Consider the following 19,291-nt stretch of genomic DNA (forward strand, 5'->3'; position numbering starts at 1 on the left):
CAAAATGTTCCTCTCTGCCCCGAGTCCCATTGTCCCCCTTCCCCCTCCCCAATCCCAAGCGAAGAGACACAAGTTGGGAGAAACCGTACCACTTCACACTCTGCCGTTTTAAATACGTCCCCCTTCACTGCACTCGCCTTTCCGCTCACCCGGCTGGAAAGCTGAGGCTTAACGGCGTCTCCCCCTCCCCAGCCCAGGCGCAGCACTGCCGGGAGCAGGACCGAGCAACACAATTTCCTATCTGGGATGCAGCTGCTCTCCAAATTCAACAGTGTTGCCTCCCGAACATCAAAACCCAAGGTGCTAAAGCTGGCCTGTTACTGGCCTCCAGTAAGGGCCCAGGTCTTAATGGAAAACGCAGCTGCAAACTCATTTGAGGGAAAGTAAAAGACCTTCCTATACCAGTAAAGGGCTAGAATTAACCGGGACAGAGATTGTGGGAACAAACAAATGGACAGCATGCTCTAGACCCAACTTTGCTTTCGTGGGTTCCCCTCCGTAGCCCAGGGCCACAAGTGCCACCTTGAAAAACCTGCCTCTGCCCGACCTAACATCGTTCTTGCTCTCTCATCAGTTCTACCATCAGGGAGCTCTTCATCAAAAGCAAGCACAAAAGCTGCACAAGCCCCTCTCCACACCACCCAGCACCACGCAACCGCCTGCTCCTCAGGGTGGCCTTCTGCCTGACCACAGACGGGGCCAGACCCACCACGCAGGTCGGTGAGCAACCCCCGGGTTCGGCGTTTGTCATCTGCTGCAGGAGGTAAAACGTCCTCCATGAAAAAGGACTCTCACACCATACCTTGTTATTCCAAGCGGCTGGTGGTTCAACTTGCCCAGGTAACTCCTGCGCTGGGAGGTCACGGGAGCTTTGCGGGGGGGAATTGCGGATTGTCCCCATGCAGCAGAGAGCACCAGGCAGACATCGGAGAGGGACTCTTTGTCAGAAGTGTAGTGACAGGACAAGGGGTAATGGTTTTAAACTGAAAGAGGGGAGATTTAGATTAGATATCGGGAAGAAATTCTTTACTGTGAGGGTGGTGAGGCACTGGAACAGGTTGCCCAGGGAAGTTGTGGATGCCCCATCCCTGGAGGGGTTCAAGGCCAGGCTGGATGGGGCTTTGAGCAACCTGGTCTGGTGGAGGTGTCCCTGCCCATGGCAGGGGGCTTGGAACTCGATGATCTTTAAGGTCCCTTCCAACTCTAACCATTCTATGATTCTATGATCCAAGCATGGATTTCCATTCACCCAGCGCTTAGGGGTACTTCAACACCAAGAGCAAACACCACCTATGGTGTGTTTTGCTCATCCCCTATAGCCCAAGCTGACATGAATGAACTCTCCCCAGGGTGACAAAGCACACGGGTATCGCGACTGCACGCTCGCTTTGCTGTAACGGAGAGGCCAGATGCCTCAAGCTGAGCATGGAAATGCTTTTTTTTTTTTTATAATGATGGTGGCCTTACCAACAGTGAGGTTAATTCCAGAATTCAAACTGTAGGGCTGAAGGGATCTGTAAGTTGGCATACCCGATAGGGTGGCTGAAAAATAGATTTTTTTTATTTTTTTTTTTCTGAGCGTGGAACATAAGCAGCACTTTTACTGCCAGTTCAGCTCAAAGCAACGACCCAGCACCGTGGCCTGAGCAGAGTTACACCCGAGGGAACATCCAAACTGACAAGTGTGCTCACACAAACCATCCGCTGCCTTGTTTGCTCCAGTGGAGGGGCTGTTCTTCTCCCGAAGCTGCTGTTCACAGACCCAAAGCCGCTCAAAATCAGCCAGTGCCAAAGCTCTAAAGCTGATGCCTGGTTGGGGGGGGAACAGGCGTCATGCCTCAGTTTCAGCCTCTCCCACACTCAGTCCTGGAGTCAAGAGTTCACAGTCACCAGGAAGGAGGTCACAGAACCCGAGGAGACATCCCAGCCAGGACAGGGCACCCCTTTACTTTGGGGTACTCCTGCCTTTTCCTAAATGCCGGTGGAGCTGTGATGTACAGCATGCTGCCGCCTCCAGAGGAAGATCACAAGCTCTTGCTCGCTGGTTTTCGGAGAAAAGAGCCCAGAGCGGTTCACAGCAGCAGGGAGACCGACTGCTTTCTCAACATGGCTCACACTGTCCTCTGAAGTGCCCCTTTTTTTGGAGAAGCTGGAACCAGCCCTTAAACATGCGCAAGTGGTGAGTAGGAACACAAACTTGCCTAGGTTTTGGGTTGTGCTTTGAGGGCTCACTGTTGAGTTTCAAGGTGGAGGACCATGTTGAGTTTCAAGGAGGACAACTCACGCACTCACAGAGGATCAAGAAATCCCATGTTCTAGGCTGGCCTTTTCCAGCACTGTCTATCCCGCTGTCCATAGCCAAAGGGAACAAAAATTTCCAGAGCTGCAACCCACTTGAACCCAGCTTCCCCCCTTTTCCATATACAAAACCCTCCAAGTTTCCTCAAAGCTCTCCCAAAGCAGAGCAGCCACCGCTCCCTTGCACAGGGACCTGGTGCTCCATAGCGCTTCAGATCTTTAAAAGCCAATCGCTTCAGAAACACACTTTTTCCATTTTTTAACTCCTAAGGCAGTGAGAACCTGAGCATCCTGGACCCTCTAGGGGGAAAAAGGGAAAGAAAACCATCACCAATTGAAACATCCAGTAAGAAAATACAACTGTGTGGAAGCGTGAGGGGTCCCAAGTGTCAGCAACGATGGGTCTCAGTGCAGCAAAGCACACGCTTCAGACTGGATCCACAGTTGTTGGGCTCAAAAGTAAAGACAGAAGTAATAACCATACGCATGAAGTCCCGGGACAAAAGGCTGTGCTTGCCCTGGAACAGGAGAAGGAATGGTTTTTCAGCAAAGCAGCAGCTTATTCTGTATCAGCCGACGTTCAGCCAGTCTCAGATTTGTAGCCACCTACTGACGTGTTGAAGCCCACAAAAAGGAGGGAAAGGAGATAAAAATCCATAAACGAGACTGTGGGGAAAACCTTATTTTCACTTAGAGGCAGGTTCCAAACAGGCCTCCAAACAGGCCTCCAAACAGAGGCCCACCGCTCGCTTCTTGCTCTGAAGGGTTTGCTTTGGAGTTTTTTTTCCCCCCCTAAAATACACAGACTCTCTTCGAGCAAAATAATCCATTTTGCTAATTGGGTATCCTTTCTCGTTCACCTCTGTTGAACACATGAAGAAGCCGCTTCGCTCGGAGGCAGAGTCGGAGGAGAAGGGACCAGCCCCCCCCCAAACAGAGGCAAACTTCTCTGCTATTTGGCATCCCTTACGCTCCAGCCCAGCAAAGAACAAACACCCTTTGGCCTGGAGAAAGCCTTCCACAGCATCATATGGGGTTGGAAGGGACCTCTGGAGATCATCTAGTCCAACCCCTCCTGCCAAAGCAGGTCCACAGTCAGTCTTACCCCTCACACAAAATTTAAAAGAACGTACGCTCATCCCAGACAGAAAGAGAGAGATATTTCAAAGTGTTCTCCATTAATTTATCATTTAATATAAATGCTGACAGAAAAGCAGATAAGACCTTGTAGACACTTCCATCTATTTACAAACCAAGTAGTGAATCACCTCCTTTCCACTCATTTTTTTTTGTTGAATCTGCGATTTAAAGGACCCTTAGACACTATGTGGAAGCAAGGTGAGGCTGAGTCAGCTTTAAGAGGGAGAAAAGCAAGGTGAAAAGGGAGGAAGAGAAAACAGCATTTCAACATATGGCTTTTTCTATATAACCACCACGCACACACAACAGGTCTCCGCTTCCTTGGTCTTTAAAACAAAAGCGACACTGTTGGCTCTATAGTCCTAAAAAAGAAATAAAGGAGACAAATACTGACTTCCAGATCTCTGGATCGTCCTGCCTTTTGCCTCCTTCAATCCTCTCCATCCCACTTTAGCAAAACATCTAGGCGGCTTTTCTTTCAAGTTTAAAAAAGTACGTTGCAGGGGTAAAGACGCAGGGAGTTGGATACAGTGAGCTCTTTCTTCTACTCCTTTTGTCATCCCAGGTTTTTTCCAAAAGGTCGTAACGCACCTAAACCTTTCAGGGGAAGTGATCTCAATGCCTTGCGCGCCCCTGAATGTCTCCCCCACGACCAGGCTTGAATGAACAAGACTTCAAAATTCCCCTGAATTTGCAAAGAATTCATTTTATGGAATTCTTCTCATACGTTCTACTTAAACTCTACTCCCATTAAAAATGTTTTGACGTTTACAAACAATAAATATTCACAATTATGAACCCAGAGTCAGCCATTCTCATAAAAGCTCACGGTTTGGGGTTTTTTTGCGTGGGGGTTTTTTTTTTTTTTTGATGGGGAAGAGAAGCTGGAAAGGAAGAAAACAGCAGAAGGAGAAGAAAAGCAAGAAAAGAAACAGTTCAAACAGAACGAGAAAATTCATGACATTTTGTTTAGCATTGATTTATGAGAACAGCAGACAGGTAATTTCACTTATCCAGGATCCTAAATAAATTCAAGAAACACTTCATAACCTGACTCAACAAATCTCATGGTCTCCTTTATTACCTAGACTATCTTTTTTATTTTTTGTTAAATATACCTCTGCAGGGCACAATCACATACAATCAATACGATTGGAAAATTACATGAGCTCTATCCCAAGCATATATGCACCAATGTTAAAAAGTTATTTTAAAAAAACCAAACAAACCAAAAAATAAAATAAACTCCACCCAAAAAGGTGATAATGACTGCAGAATGTCTCTGGGAGACTTGTACGGAACTAACAAGATCAAAGAAAACTAGGCTTACAAAAAACAGGAAAAAAAGAAATAATCTATAGAGAAATCCCACAACTGGAAGTAGATGATTTCAAAGAGGGGGTGGGAGCTGTCATAGAGAAGATCCCACAACTCTTCCTCCCTCCTCCCACGCACGCCTTGCCTCACCTCTTCCTCCCCATTGCAACAAATCCAATGGGGAAAGAGCTTGACATTATACTACCAGTTAGAGAAAATAGGGGAAAAAAAAAAAAAAAAAAAAAAAATCAAGCTACAGCACAGTTGCTAAGCTGACTTCAAGGAAAGCTCCTCTTAGCATAGAAGCTGCTTATGCAGCAAGCAGAGGCCAAAGGGCCTTGAAAAATCAGAAAAAACCTGAAAAAGTCATTTGATGTGCTAAAGTCGCCCATGTTAGAGCAGCTTCACTGAGGAGAGGCTGCAGATGAAAGGTACCAATTGTAAACTGTGCAGCAGCTGTGACGCGAACATGGTTTCTTCTCTTCTGCCTCAGGTTGCTTTATACATTTATAAAATGCTGCTACCAAGTTTCTTTTTAAAAAGCTAGAAATAAAGAGGTCAGTGCACACATCCAGTTGTGGGATCCATCCAATACACAATCTGGTTTGGATGCCAAAGACTTGTGAGTACTGTCTGCCACAGAACTATTAATAAATCTTTTTAACATTACAAAGAAGCAAGTAATTTCTTAAACATCAAATACTCCACAAGATTTTCTTTCTTTGCTTACAGATATATTTTCCCCCATATACAATATGTAATTCCATAATCTCTAATGCTTTTTATTTTTGGAGACACTGCACCACCACCTGTTGCTTCCACCTTTCCCAAGACTGTATTTTTCAAATTGAAGTTGGTAATTGCATTTTCCTGAAACTTTCAGATCTTAGAATCAGTTGTTTCCTGGAATATGAAAACATCCAACCTGTATATCCAAAGACACCACCTTGCTGGATGAAGCTAAACTTTCACCTGAACCTTCCCAAATGCTCAATACCTGGCAATCTGCACTAAAATCGTACAAAAAACCTCACTGGAATTGCAACGATTGCCTGGGAAAGATCAGGTAATTATTTAGGTTATTGAGCTATAGGCATCCAATTGTGATTATTACGGACACATATTTTAAGCTTCAACTGATTGGGATGTTCCCGATGCAGACAAACGCGCATTTCCATGTGCTCTTTTTTATTGGGAAATTTCAGAAAAAGCTGCACCCCCTTTGCTTACCATAGTGTTCAAAGAGTTTTCACAGCACGGTATCACACTTGCCACGGGGAAATAAAATTATAAAGAAAATCAATACAAAGTTTGTTCTCCTTTCCCTGCTAATCAAGGCTCTGCCTGCATCACAAGTGCCTTGAAGACTGTGACAACACTAAGCAGTTACATTCTTCTTCCTACACAACAATAAAGACATGTTAACTGTGTAAGGACACTGTGCTGGGATAATATTTCCCAAAATCGCTTACTTATATTGTCTAACTTGAACTAACGTACTCTAGGCTCTTTCACCCCCCCCCGACATTTCAACAGAAAATAATGCAGTTGATAACAGCTGAGAATGGAAAAAGAGAATCCCCAATGAAGTTTTTGACACTTCAGATTATATTTGATCTGAGAACAACTCCGTTTGCGCTACATAATCTGTCTGCTCATGTACCACAAATCACAACCACCCAACTGTTAACAACAAGGCTGTACCTAACGGGTGGCTCAGAAGGGCAGCTTCACTTTCCTCATAAATTCAGAGTTTACATTTACTCAAGCAAGGCAGACGTTTTTCCAGTTCGTGTCTAAATCACTATTTAGACCAATCAAGGACTTTTGTCTCCTGTTCTTCACCAAGGGGGATTGATTTATTATGATATAAAAAAAATTGAGTTGTTGACACACTGACTTTTTTTGGTTGTTTTTAAATCAGTGCTACCATCCTTAGGAGACAGGAATAGAAAGTGTGTGTTTTGGAAAGTGAACGATGACAAAATTTGAACATCAAGGTAACATCATGCCCCAGTCTTGCTCTGTGCTCCTTCTACCTATTCTAGGACTACAAAAACTTCTCCATACACACAAAGACAAGGACAAAACTTGCACACTGCTTATATGCTTTTTTTCCCTATTTTAGAACAGAGAAGATGAGTTGGCACTCCTGCTGTTGAGCCTCCTGATTACTAGCACTGAATTTCTTGGACCATAAGACTCTGAAATAGCCAGTCAACCAAAGATACTTTATATTGGGGTTTTTCAGATAACTATCCTGTAAGTCTGCTTCATTACAATTCAGATTTATAAATGGAAATGATTTACGCTACTCTGACTTACAAATTTCTCTCTGAACCTAAAAACCTTAATAATAGTCTGCAAGAGTTTAAGTTAGATCAAGAAAGGACAAGTGGCTTTCTTGTATTGTCAACGAAAAGCCTCACTCCTGACCCTTTCCAATACAGAATTTGCCCCACTTTACTCACTTCATGCTGTCAAGAGACAACATCATCATACAAGTTTGCTTCTTCCACATCTAATTTAATGTAATGCTACAGTTTGACAAGTCTTTTCGGTTCCAGTGGGCTTAAAAGTCAGTCACATTTGCGACACAGATCCATCTTTTACTGCAACTGAAGAAATTTTAATTCCGTATTCAATTTAGATTTAAACACTTAAAGACAAGGCTTCTTTGATTATATAAAATTTCTACGTTCCTTCTCCCTCTCCAAATTAGCCATTCCATCAGCTGAGAGAGTGCATGAGAGACTGAAAACCTGTCAGAATACTCCAGACACATCCCAGTACATTACAAATCGTATGACTCAATGGAATGATTTTCCACAATTCATGCATGGATAAGGCTTGACAATCATTAACTTTTGTAAATTGTTATTAGGATAATACAGTCAACTCACAAAACCCTACAAAGATTTGACAATCAAAATGGCTACACCAGGAAAAAAAAAAAAGCGTAAAGCACAAGTCTTTGGCTCTCCTTTAAAGAAAAATAGCAGTTTACCATGTTTATACAGATCCCCCGTTTGCCTACCAGTAGGGGCAATATCACATTTGTGCATCACTGAGTAATAACACCATTAGAAAAGGCAACTTCACAGAAGTTATTGGCTAAGCGAATTCATTTGAATGCTCTGTTTTGAGGCAGCAAGCTGTCACTGTTACACAATCAGGGAGGGTGAATGGGCAAGCCACAGAAGGAAAGGAAGGTATGGATGAAAAGGAGAAGAAACTAGACAGAGAAGCACTTGAGAAGAAAAGGGATAACAGTGCTGCAAGTTTCAGAGGTGCTCTGATCTAAATAAACAAAAGTTCTACTCTGAAATAGGAGAGGATACCATAGGATACAAAAGGGGCAGAAGAAAAAGCGTATGCTTCTCCTATTAAGAAAAGAGAACTAGGTCATAGGAAAGGAAGAAGAGATGTTGACAGAAGGAGGAGGAAAACAACACTACAGAATAAACAAACATCATTTCTACACTGCCTGAACCACTAACATACTAAAGCTTAACCTAACACTTGAAGCTTCCAATTCTGGGTGGTTTGTCCGTGCTGGGGCTGAAACCCAGGTACCAATGAGCGTTCAAAGCTGTCTACTGCAGTAAGAAGCCTAACCTACCTATCAAATGATACAGTAGTGCCCTAACACCATTGGAATACTGTTTTTTCTTGCCCAAGCAGAAGGAACTAAACCACTTTCTAGCTGAGACCACTTTCACTGAGGTGGACAGCATTCCTGTACAACTGGGACAACGATGGGCTAAAGAAATGAACGTATCAGGATACAGTTAAGCAGGGAATGAAAACTTCTGGAGTATTTGCTGAAACTATCAATGCTTCCCTTATATGTAGAGCTATCAGTCCTCCCAGTTCTACCAGCATACTTTTCCACAAAAAGGGAAAATTTTAGGTGCAGCTTCCAGAAAAGACTTTAAAAGCATGCACTGCATTTTGCTGTTTGACTTGTTTAATTAACTGAACTTCTGCAAAAAAGCAGAGAAAGGAGAAGAGGAGGAGGAGGGGGAAAATCAAAGCCAAAAATCAATACTGTTAGTAGATATTAAACGAACTATTTAACAAGCCAAACTATAATGCTGGGCAAACAGGGCATTCACCTGGACAACTGATCACAACAAGGACACTATGCACAAAGTACAGCACGGAAAGTTGGAGAGAGGAGAAAAAATAACAGCAAGGTCTCCCTTCTAATCCACAGGTTTTGGAAGCATTCACCTTACGTAGGCCAGCAATGTGACACAATTCTGTGTCTCTTACTACAGAATTCCTCCTGGGAGCAAAAGTGGAGAAAAAATTAATCCCTAACCTGGCAAGGAAACTAGCTGGCACAAGTAATAAAAGGTAAAATGTTTTTTGCCCCTCCAGATTTTCTTCCTAGTGTTGAAAATTAATCTGTAGATTCAAACATATCATAACCGTCTTTGAAAATTCATTTTACATCAAAAATTATATGCACTCAAAAAAGGTACGTTCTGGGCTTGTCCTCCTAGATTAGAATATTGCACTTATCTCAACTAAAATGAGCTCCCTGTGTTGATAAAGACACAGCGGGAAGAAGTAAACTAATTAAAAACAACGAGAAGGCTGACCTGAGGGTGGTGCTCTGCACTTAAGGATGGGTAAACGAGGGCCCAGTGCCCTGTGTCAGTTGACTTGTGATCAGGCTGCCAGGGGAACACCTTAATCATCCTCACGCCCAGAGCAGAGAAGGGAGGAACAGACCAGAGGCTCAAAACTGCATCAGCCTCGCTCTGCTCAGCTGGAAGGGAAGCGGCTGCAACGCCAGGCCTCAAGGAGGAGATACGGATGGATGGGGGCAAGATGTAGATGAAGCTATTCTAGGCGATTCTTTGCCAAAAGTTAAGAGGGGCTAGGAAAACAAAAAAAAAAGCAAGCTTCAAAACTCCTCTTTGCAGTTAAGAGGCCGAAGTTCAACTAAGAGCAAAAGAAACCCGTGTGAAGACACATGGAAAGTGTGGGCGTGTGCGCTGAAAAATGCCTTTATTTTCATTCAGTGCTTCTACCTCCCAGACATTTGATCACAACAGCTGCGCTCATGCGAAAAAATTCTTAAAACATACCCAATATATATACAGATATAACTATGTATATATGTATATATATATTTATATATAAATTTTTATTTAAATAAAAAAGAAAGCTCGAATCCCAAGCCAATATGTGTATCAAATCCTTGACCAGCCAGGTCTGTAGGGCATAATCAAATTCAATGTGAAATAGTATATAAACGCGGTGCCTTGACTGGGCAAATTAAATAATTGCTACTCAAAAGAGTCTTCTGTTTGGACTCTCCTACTGGTAGGCAATAGTGGGACTGTATCCCCTCCCACCCCCCATTTTGTTTTATTTAACAGTATGATGAATGCAAAGCTTAGCCCAAGGTTTTGCTATGACCTCAGCAGGAGTTAAGGTTAAGGAAAAAAACTAAAAACCAAGAAAATTTATTAACTCTTGCTTTACCCAACCAAAGCAATGCAGTAATTTATTACATAACCAGTGCTTTCTGATTTAGTAGTCTAACCCAGAAAGAAAAAAAATGAGAACAGGCCAAGAAGGTGCAGAGGGAGCAGCACTTCAAAAATCATTCTCCATCGAGTTCATCTTATACAGGGTCTCACCCCAGTGCATGTCGACAGTCAAAAAATGTGCAGCAAGAACAAAATTTCTTTCGTTTCTTTAACTTTTAAAGAAAACATCTAGAAAGGCTTACACTTGTCTCCAACTTATGCTTACAAAGCATCTACTTGGAGCAGTGGCACACTATATACACCAAATAAAATCCGCTTTTCAACACTTCTGACAGGATCCGTGGTGTACCTTATGTGGCAACTTAAGAGGCAACTTTTCCCTTATGAAAGGGGAATCTAGGAAGGATTCACTGCAGCAGTGGCAAACAAGCTGCAGATCGATTCTCAGGTGTCAAATTCTAATATACACAGATCTTAAATAATGCCAACTTTGAAAAAGAAATAAATTTCCCCTCTACTTTTTAAAGATTGTTATCATCGATGCATACAAATCAAAGATGTTGGTCTCCTTCAGTAAAAGGCCCTTGCCACAGCAGTACAATTAAATAACTGATGTATCACTGAACAAAACAAAGAAAAAAAAATCAAGTTAGAGGAAATTATGATGTTTTTAATAATAATAATAAAAACTAGCAATGAAGAAAAAAATAAAAAAGCGAGAGCTGCTGAGAAGGAGACATACACGAAAGACCTGTTTCAAAGGACAGAGAGGTCAGTAAGTCCCACTGCATCAACTCAATTGTACGGTAAGCTTGTTTTAAAGGCGTAGCGAGAAGCGGGGAAAAAAAAACCCCAGCAAACACTGGATGAACTCACACGGTTTGCCAGCTTATTGTCAGTTAACATCCTGCCAGCTACTGCATAACCTTATGTTCTCTCTACTTTGTATTTCTAGAGATTCTGCCTTGGTCACAGCTGCACAACGTTCACTGGTTAGTTAAGCCTCTCTAGCACAAGCCCCAGATAACCAGCTTCAGAAATACCCACGCTGTAGTAGATTGGTCTGCATTCCACTGACCTCTTCAGTCCCAACAGAAAAGGCCAGCAACTTTCAAAGAAAATAATGTATGTTGTGCACTTAATTTGTTATCCTCTTAAACTACACATGCTGTGCTGGGACATACACGAAGGACTGCAGCTGTTGCACTGCAAAGATTCTGTCACTTGTAGTTTCAACTTAAATAACTTAAGCAGCCTCGCACAAGCTAGGGTTCGGTTCCTAGCCACAATGGGAGGAATTGCTTTAAGAACCAAGTTTGCTGCACATCTTTTGACACTGCAATTCACAGCTACTCACCAACCCTCATTCCTTGTTTACCCTTAAACCATACAAGGAAGTGGCCAGGTTGTTTCAGTTGTTGAGAAATTAAGGTGATACGGAAATATGCACTGGGTATGTAATAATACCAAAATAAAAGAAAAAAACCTACTTCATTAAGATCATACAATTAATCAAACAGAGTATATATATAATATCTTTTTTTTTTTAAGCCCTGGGACCCAAGGCGTCCGAAGTTATTAAAATAAAGTTCATTCACAGAACAAAAACAAATTTAATTTGAATCGCTTGCAGATACTGCTAATTTTAATTTTTTTTTAATTAAAAAATGCGTTAATGTGAACTATGTGCAGGATTTGTTTCTAGTAGTTGTGTTTGTGCACATTGCCTCTGGACCTGCTGCTCTGCTACTGCTGTTGCTCCTGGGTTTCTCCAATCACCCCTGGAAAAAAAACATGATGGAAGCTACCAACACCCCAGCAGAAGAAAGCCTGGAGCGTGCTGGCCTCACTTCATGGAGCAGACGTGGGCGTAACTCCCGCTCTCTGGGAGTCGTGGTTGTCTCCTCCTCCCTCTGGGTCCTCCGACAGGCTGAGAGATGCCGTCTTGTTTGACAGGAGGCCAATGTTCTCTTGTGTCAAGGCTGATCCATTCGGAACATCACTGCTGAAAGAAAGTTGAGGAGAAGAGAGAAGGGGTGAAGAGAAGTAATTACTGAGATTTTTCCTTTATTTTAAGAAAAAGGAATTCAGTATTTGTTGCTGAAGCATCTCAACGAACAGTTGCAAACATATGTAAAAATGTAAAGACCTGCCTTGTATAATAAATAGGTTGTCTGGTATGCTGCAGGTACTTACCAGAAAGAGAAGAACTAGTAAAAGGCTAATTGAAAACAAACAAGACTACATATTTTTAGGGTTTTAGATTAGTAATATTTTTCAAATTTTTCTGTATGTGCCACAAGATGCACACATTCCAGAATATGTAACTTATCTGGATCATTTCTCTTAATTCTAATGGTGCAGTGCAGAAACTGCAAGAACAGGACTTCATAAGCAACCGACAGGGATACATCTTCTGAACAACTATCCATATTCCAAACTGCTCACGTGAAGTTATGTAAACTTGACTTAGTGATATGCAGCATTTGAGCTTTTTCTGCGCGAAGTATTAGTCTGAAAACACACAGATGCTTGCAGCCATCTGAAAATGGCTGCTGTGCAGATTTCCAGCATTCCCAGCCAACACCTTATTTCAATCAACTAGCAAACGTGATTTTAAGTCAATCCTAATATCTACACAGATAAAAATTACTGCCTACAAATAAAACTCAACTTTGTTTCAAAGTTACATGCCTTCCTAGACAACATCCACATCACAAAGCTTAGCAGGATGGAATAACTTTCCTCTCACAATTGGAACAATTATTTTCTTTGAAACTAGAACGGTAGATAAAAGTTTCTTTTATGACTGTTGTTTTATCTCCTGCTCCTCTCTTCTAATCATCCAATATTTACTACATGGACTTATGGTCTTACAAACATGGCAGTTCTTCTGTTGCATTAATTGATATACAGTCTCATTCCACTCATTCACTCATTATCTGAAGTGGCCCTTAATTCATGCTCGCACTATAAAAACTTGGTTTGTATAATCTGTTCCTAGTAGATGCTTCCACATCAGGCACAGCGTGAGGCAAGGGGTATTATTCACATGCAAGAGTGACCTCGATGAAGTCAGTCTCCTGTTATGCAAAGAAAGGCTGAAGACCAATGTTACCTGAATGTCAATGCGAGGTCCTCAGCTGGAACCTTGCTTTGTGGTTCTAATTGTCCATTTTCTGTCTGTTTAGTGGTGCCCATTTTGTTTTTTATATCCAGTGAAGACTGGCTCTCCTTTAAAGAAAAGGACAAAAGAAAAATTTTTAAACTTTGTGTTAAAAGAATTTGAGACTTGATCCTTTGGAACTGATGATGAAGGCCTGTAAATTAGAGCCATACAGTGTAACCCACAAAAGCCATGAGACAAGAAAACAGACTCACTAAGATATGCTCATCCTCTCAGGACACAGTATTTCCTGAAAAGAAGGAATGATTCTTGTAACAACAAGCAAAGACTGTAGACTGTAACAGCACACAGACTTCTGAACGCTAGCCTGTACCTGCAGATGATGATGTTTTCTGTGTTAAAGCAGTTTATACAACTCATGGCACAGTGACCTTGGGTACGATTCATAGCTTTCAACGGTGCCGTACTTGTTTTCAAATGGCGATAAAATAACAGTGGAGTAATTTAAAGTGGCTAGAATTCAAATTCTTCAGGAAGAAGAATGAAGAAACTTCTCAGGAGGTTTTGAAGAATAAAAAGGTAAAGAGGGAGATGGATGACTCCAGCTGCAGTCTTTTTGCCAGCTACACGTCTCTCCACTCCACCTCTCTGCCTCCCACCCCCATGGCACTCACCATGCTCAGCTCACGGGTTCTCTTCCCAATTTCCCTTTCCACCTGGTGTAGCTCCAAGCTCAGCTGTTCACTTGAGATCATCCCAGGCCACTTGGGAGGAGGGGGTGGGGGCTGTGGTTGGCCTGCCAGGGTAGTCGCCTCCCTCTGCAACAGCAGCCTGTTACTAACAGCCTAAATGCATAAAGCCAAGCACATACACAACTGAGCACACAGCACACCAAGCACAGAAAGAGCTCTAGGCCATAACTCCAGAGTATTGCTTATTTGCCAAACCAAGGCCTTCTCTCTCCTCCTTTAACAAAGTCCCAATTGAAATCACTTCCAATGCAAGTTTAAGCATTTTTTTTACATGCAGACAAGTCTTTCCACTTTTAAATAAGCAGTGTTAAATACCTTTTACTGTAATAAATTTGCATGGGTTTTCCTCATATAGCTTTTGTTCTCAAAACTAAGATTAAGCACATGAACAAGAACACTACTCTCTTGTGAGCTATTTTATGAACAAAAGATAACAGCAGATAAGAAAATCTGCTGCTTTATTTTACAGTAGTACAATTCATCAAAGTCTACAGCACAGCCAGTATTACTACTAAACCATATAAAGTATCTTGAGAGATGTGGATGTAGCTCCCTACTGACCCAGATCAGGAAGCACAGGAACAGAGAGGGGCAAGTGACTACGGACATTCACAAGTTGCAAATTACTAGGAGCCAAGTAAAAGCAGTAACTATGTCAGCCACTGCAAAAATCTGCCAATACTTGGCAATCAGTTCCTTTACTGCACCCAACCAAACATCTGGCTGGTCTACAGTAGAAATGCTCATTCATTTGAGAGGAAAGCAAAATAATACAGCTGTTCATGCTCGGACTGAATTAAGTGATTGCCACGACCTTGCAACAGGTAAAACAATAAAGCCTTCTGGATTTCAAATATCTACTTGCAGCTTTGACCACCAGAGAAACTGAAAGCTGTTATTATTACTCAAAATAACCTACTAGTTCTGACAAATTCAAATTAGGGTAACATCAAGGCTCAAAACTCAACCACGTAGGATTTAACACTGACACAATCACAATAATAGTGAGCAGGAGAGGCAGGCCACTTAACAGTTTTGCAACTTTCCAATACTCTTCTATTATGGCAAAGGCAGACATGCAAGATTTAAAACATTTTCTCCTCTTGTTCCCAAACGAGCACAAGAACGCAAGTTATGCTTCAAGTAACTAAGAAATGCACACTAGTAACTGCTGCTGCCACCTAAAAATCGTGAGCTCTTAGAACTAATCTGCAATAGCCCTCCTCTTATAACACATATTCGTGGGTGACCATAGTTTCAGCAGGAGCTCCTATCCACTACTTATAGCAATTCCTTCTGGGAAAATATTAATATGAATAGTTCCTGATGTACCTAGAAGGGTTTTCTTGTAAATATTTACTGATTTTTTCCTAGGAGTTAAAAAAAAAAAAGGTAACTAAAGCTTTACTAACACAGTTCTTTCATTATGCCTTGACATTTCTCCTTACGTGTCTCACAAAATAGAAACAAACATTTCAGCTCATTACTTCTTTTACAAACGCAAACTCTTGTCTTTCTTCGTATTGCCAGGAACTACATTTCTTTTAAACAGGGAGACACAAAATATTAAGATTAAATTTTTCAAGCTAAATATCTTTTATATTTATTTTCTTGACTCTTGTGGCTTGCGCTATTTAGGAAGAAACAGGTACAACACAAAGCCAAACATGAAACAGATGAAGGTCATAGCTTTCTGTACATAAACCCAGACATTTTCAATGGCAGTAAAGCCAAGAGGAATAGGTACCTACACAACAAGTTTGCATCTGAGTCAATAGATGAACAGAGAGGGGGAGTGAGAGAGAGCATGAAAGCAAACATGAATGAGCACAGAGTGTAGATTCAAGTATGCCGTTGATCTGCACGTGAAGTTTCTGCTGCTAAGCAGAGAGGTTTACACTTGTACCATAGACCCGATGCCTAGCATCACAGAATTAGGTATTATTACTGAGTATTATTACAGTCAGAGAAAGATCAACATATGAAAAGCAGCTTTACTAGCTTTATCTCTCTCCATACCACCCCTCACCACTCCTTCAAACATTGGTACCAACCTCTAGTCCTCGCATTTGTGTCTGCTGGCTAATCTGATGGTCTACTTGCTGCAGCTCCATGCGCAGCTGCTGCTCTCGTTCAGCTGAGGGCAACTGTTTCCCATGACCAGCCACATCTGACATGGACAGTCTCTCCCTTTGGGATCAGAAAAGCAAAAATAAGGAGATTTCCAAAAAAAGCTTTACTCAGCTGGCACAGAAAGAAATAGATGAGGAAAATTTAGAAAAAGGCAAAGGAAAAATAAAGCAATCCTACCTGTCATTGAAACGTCCCTGAGAAGGTATATTCTGATGAGGAGAATATGGAGAGCCTCCCCAGCCACCGTGAGTTCCATAAGGACTGTAGTCTGCTGGTGAACAGAAAGAAAACCACATCGCATTACTACAAAACTATCCTTTAAGTATTTCAGCCAACACACAGAACCGGACAGAAATTAGAGAACAACCAGAAAGGTCAACCCTCAAAGAGCGAGGAAGTCTAATGTTTCTTCTGCTGAAATGACCACAAAGATACATGTGACCAGTCTTGGGTATCACTCCTTCTGCAAGATTTGCTTCAGCCTTCCAGAGTCTGAGTTTGTGAAGGGCTTCAGACACTCAAGGGGATGGGGAATCAAAAACAAATTTAGAGCCACTATGAGAGCAATTATTTTAATTACTTAGGTTCCTAAAAGACTTGAGGATTGATTGATAATTCTGAGATACCTTGTTAACACCAATCTGAAGATTAAACTTTCAGGGAAGCCAGCGTTCTACCTGTGATAAAGTCTAGAAAGTTACTGCTGGAATTAAGCAAATGAGTTTCTGGTTTGTTTCCAGCAGTTAACTCCTGAAAAAATTCTAGAAGGAAGTTTGGGGGAATATAATTAAGCCTTTTCTTAAGATTAATCAGTGCACCTCAAGAAAGAGACCATCTTTTGGAGTAAGATATACAGCCACACTGTACATGTGATTAGAAAACAGATGTGTAGAAAATAAACCATTCCTACTTTATTTGCTTTGCCTAACAGTACACAAAACAATGGCTGTGTTAAGCTTGCAGCAGCAACAACTACTCATAAAGTAGGAGTGCAGCACAGTACTTTGTTATGATGGTTTTGCATTATGTATTTGAGAAAGCAGTAACTTTCTGGATTTAAAAGAAGCCTCATCTCAGAGGGAACAGCAGAACAAAGTAATTTTTCCAAATCACCACCACATACACTATGTGTGCACAAACCCATCCATGGACGAGCAAGTAATGGCAGCCTTTTTCTTCAGACTTCACTGTGTAAACCCTACCCAGAGTTATTTTTGTGGCATAACATACACGTGGTCTATATTTTTAAGACAAGAAACAAGTTCACAGGAGCTGTCTTCAACTTACGCTACACTGTAGCACTAAAGAAAATAGCCACCGCCAGCAAAATCCAGGAGCACACATCCTACCTGAAATGATTGATTTGGTGGTAGCTCCCTGAACCGCCATAGCCTGCATGGGACCAGAGTTCTGGTACATCGCTTTGGAAGTACGGGAGATAGCCCCAAATCTTGACACAGTTGGTCGGTCTCCAAATGGAATGAGGTCATCATCACCAGTCTCTGCTGCTCTTCGCTGCATGTCTAATCGCTGGTCACGCATGGCTTTATTATCTACATTCTAGACAAGATATGGAAAAGGCAGTCAAAAACATATTCGGAAACAAACAAAACCACATTCCTTTTACAACAAGCTAGTCCAGTACAGTAAGTCTCTCTTGTATTCTCTATTCTCTTCATCCTTTAACTAGTCTTCCTATTCTTCAGTTTATAATGCCACCGTTAAGAGTGATGTCTCTTTAATGGTCTAACTTGATATGACCATTACTATCACTACTGTGAAATAGTTGCATAATTAATTGCAAACAAATCCAAGGGAAGGGACCAGAAGCAAGAGGAAATTCAGACAAAGAAAGTCTAATGGGACAGAAGGGAAAAAACCTCCAGAACAAAGTCAAACAGGAGATCTCTGAGGAATACATACTCCTTCCAAAGCCCAAATGAAATTTCTGAGGCCCAGTGTTAAGAACGGTAGCATCTAACAGCATGCAGATGACTCAAAATGGGAATTATTCAGTACAGCACTTGGACACGTCTAGTACCTCTTTTCAGGCACATTTTTCATTAAGCGGTAGTACTGTTTGAAACATCCTGGTTTCTAACTGAGCTTCAGAGGCAAACACCTTAAGGGTCAGCACACGAACAGATGAAGTGTTCCCTCTCTACTCAAAGAGCTTTACCAAGCAGTCACAAAGGAAAAGATGTGCACAGAAAACAAGCTCAATTTAGCAGGATAAATCAATTTGACTTAATTTACTTGGAAGAAGAAACAAGAGATTATCATAAAGATTTTTAACGAAGCTTTTCCTGAGATAAAGTTAGGCCAGTTATGGAAGAAGTCACCTGGAATAACTTAAAGCCTTAAGTCAATGTGTTGTTTCCATGAATAAAAATAAATTTTAAAAAAGCTTCCTCAACATACAAGAAACAACAAAAAATACTCCCCCGAATAATTATCACATCCAAATAAACATAAAATGGTAACAGAAATAAACAGACTCAATTAAGAAAAAAGGGAAAAGTGCTTAGTTAAATGGGAAAGCTATCTGTTGACTGCCAGAAAGTGTAACACAGTAAGAAGTGCCAACAATCAAGTTAAGACTTTGCTTGAAGAAGTAAAGCTGTTAGCACAGTGCTGCGTACAGCAAAAAGAACAAGGTAAGTGGGGCTACTACACAAAGAGGACTGGATAAAGGCAAAAAACTTTGGCATGGTCCAAAATGAAAATAAAACTCTGGAAGCTTTCAGTGAGGATAAGGATTGCGAGAAACAGACAAGATAACAAAGCTAAGGCAGCAATAAAGGGGTAAAAATGGCAGTCACAACTGAATTGGAAACTAAACTCAAGAAATGTAACATTGAAATTGGAAGAGGCATTACACATCATCTACTCTGTTATTCTGAAAAAAAACCAAAACATTTTACTCTCAAGTCCATAGGATGCTAGTACTGATTTTAATTTATTTCCATTTACTGAGTGGAAGGAAAGAACATAGCAAAGTTGCAATGCCATCT

At 41.5% G+C, this 19,291-nt stretch overlaps 1 protein-coding gene across 3 annotated transcripts in view; it reads right to left on the reverse strand.

The window, feature by feature from the left end:
- Positions 1-11,886: 11,886 nt before the first annotated feature.
- The window catches only part of RC3H1 (ring finger and CCCH-type domains 1), a 33,701-nt gene continuing 26,296 nt past the window's right edge, over positions 11,887-19,291 (reverse strand). For 2 of the 3 annotated variants that reach the window (XM_074152747.1, XM_074152746.1), the window contains exons 14-19: positions 17,627-17,837; positions 16,455-16,545; positions 16,199-16,334; positions 14,067-14,237; positions 13,384-13,499; positions 12,117-12,270 (exon numbers count right to left, since the gene is read on the reverse strand). In XM_074152747.1, the coding sequence (XP_074008848.1) occupies positions 12,117-12,270; positions 13,384-13,499; positions 14,067-14,237; positions 16,199-16,334; positions 16,455-16,545; positions 17,627-17,837 (879 nt within the window). Of the gene's footprint in view, positions 12,271-13,383; positions 13,500-14,066; positions 14,238-16,198; positions 16,335-16,454; positions 16,549-17,626; positions 17,838-19,291 lie in introns of all 3 variants that reach the window. The other variant, XM_074152748.1, reaches the window with a different exon arrangement.

The sequence above is a fragment of the Numenius arquata genome, chromosome 8 (assembly GCF_964106895.1).
Source record: "Numenius arquata chromosome 8, bNumArq3.hap1.1, whole genome shotgun sequence".
Lineage (NCBI taxonomy): Eukaryota > Metazoa > Chordata > Aves > Charadriiformes > Scolopacidae > Numenius > Numenius arquata.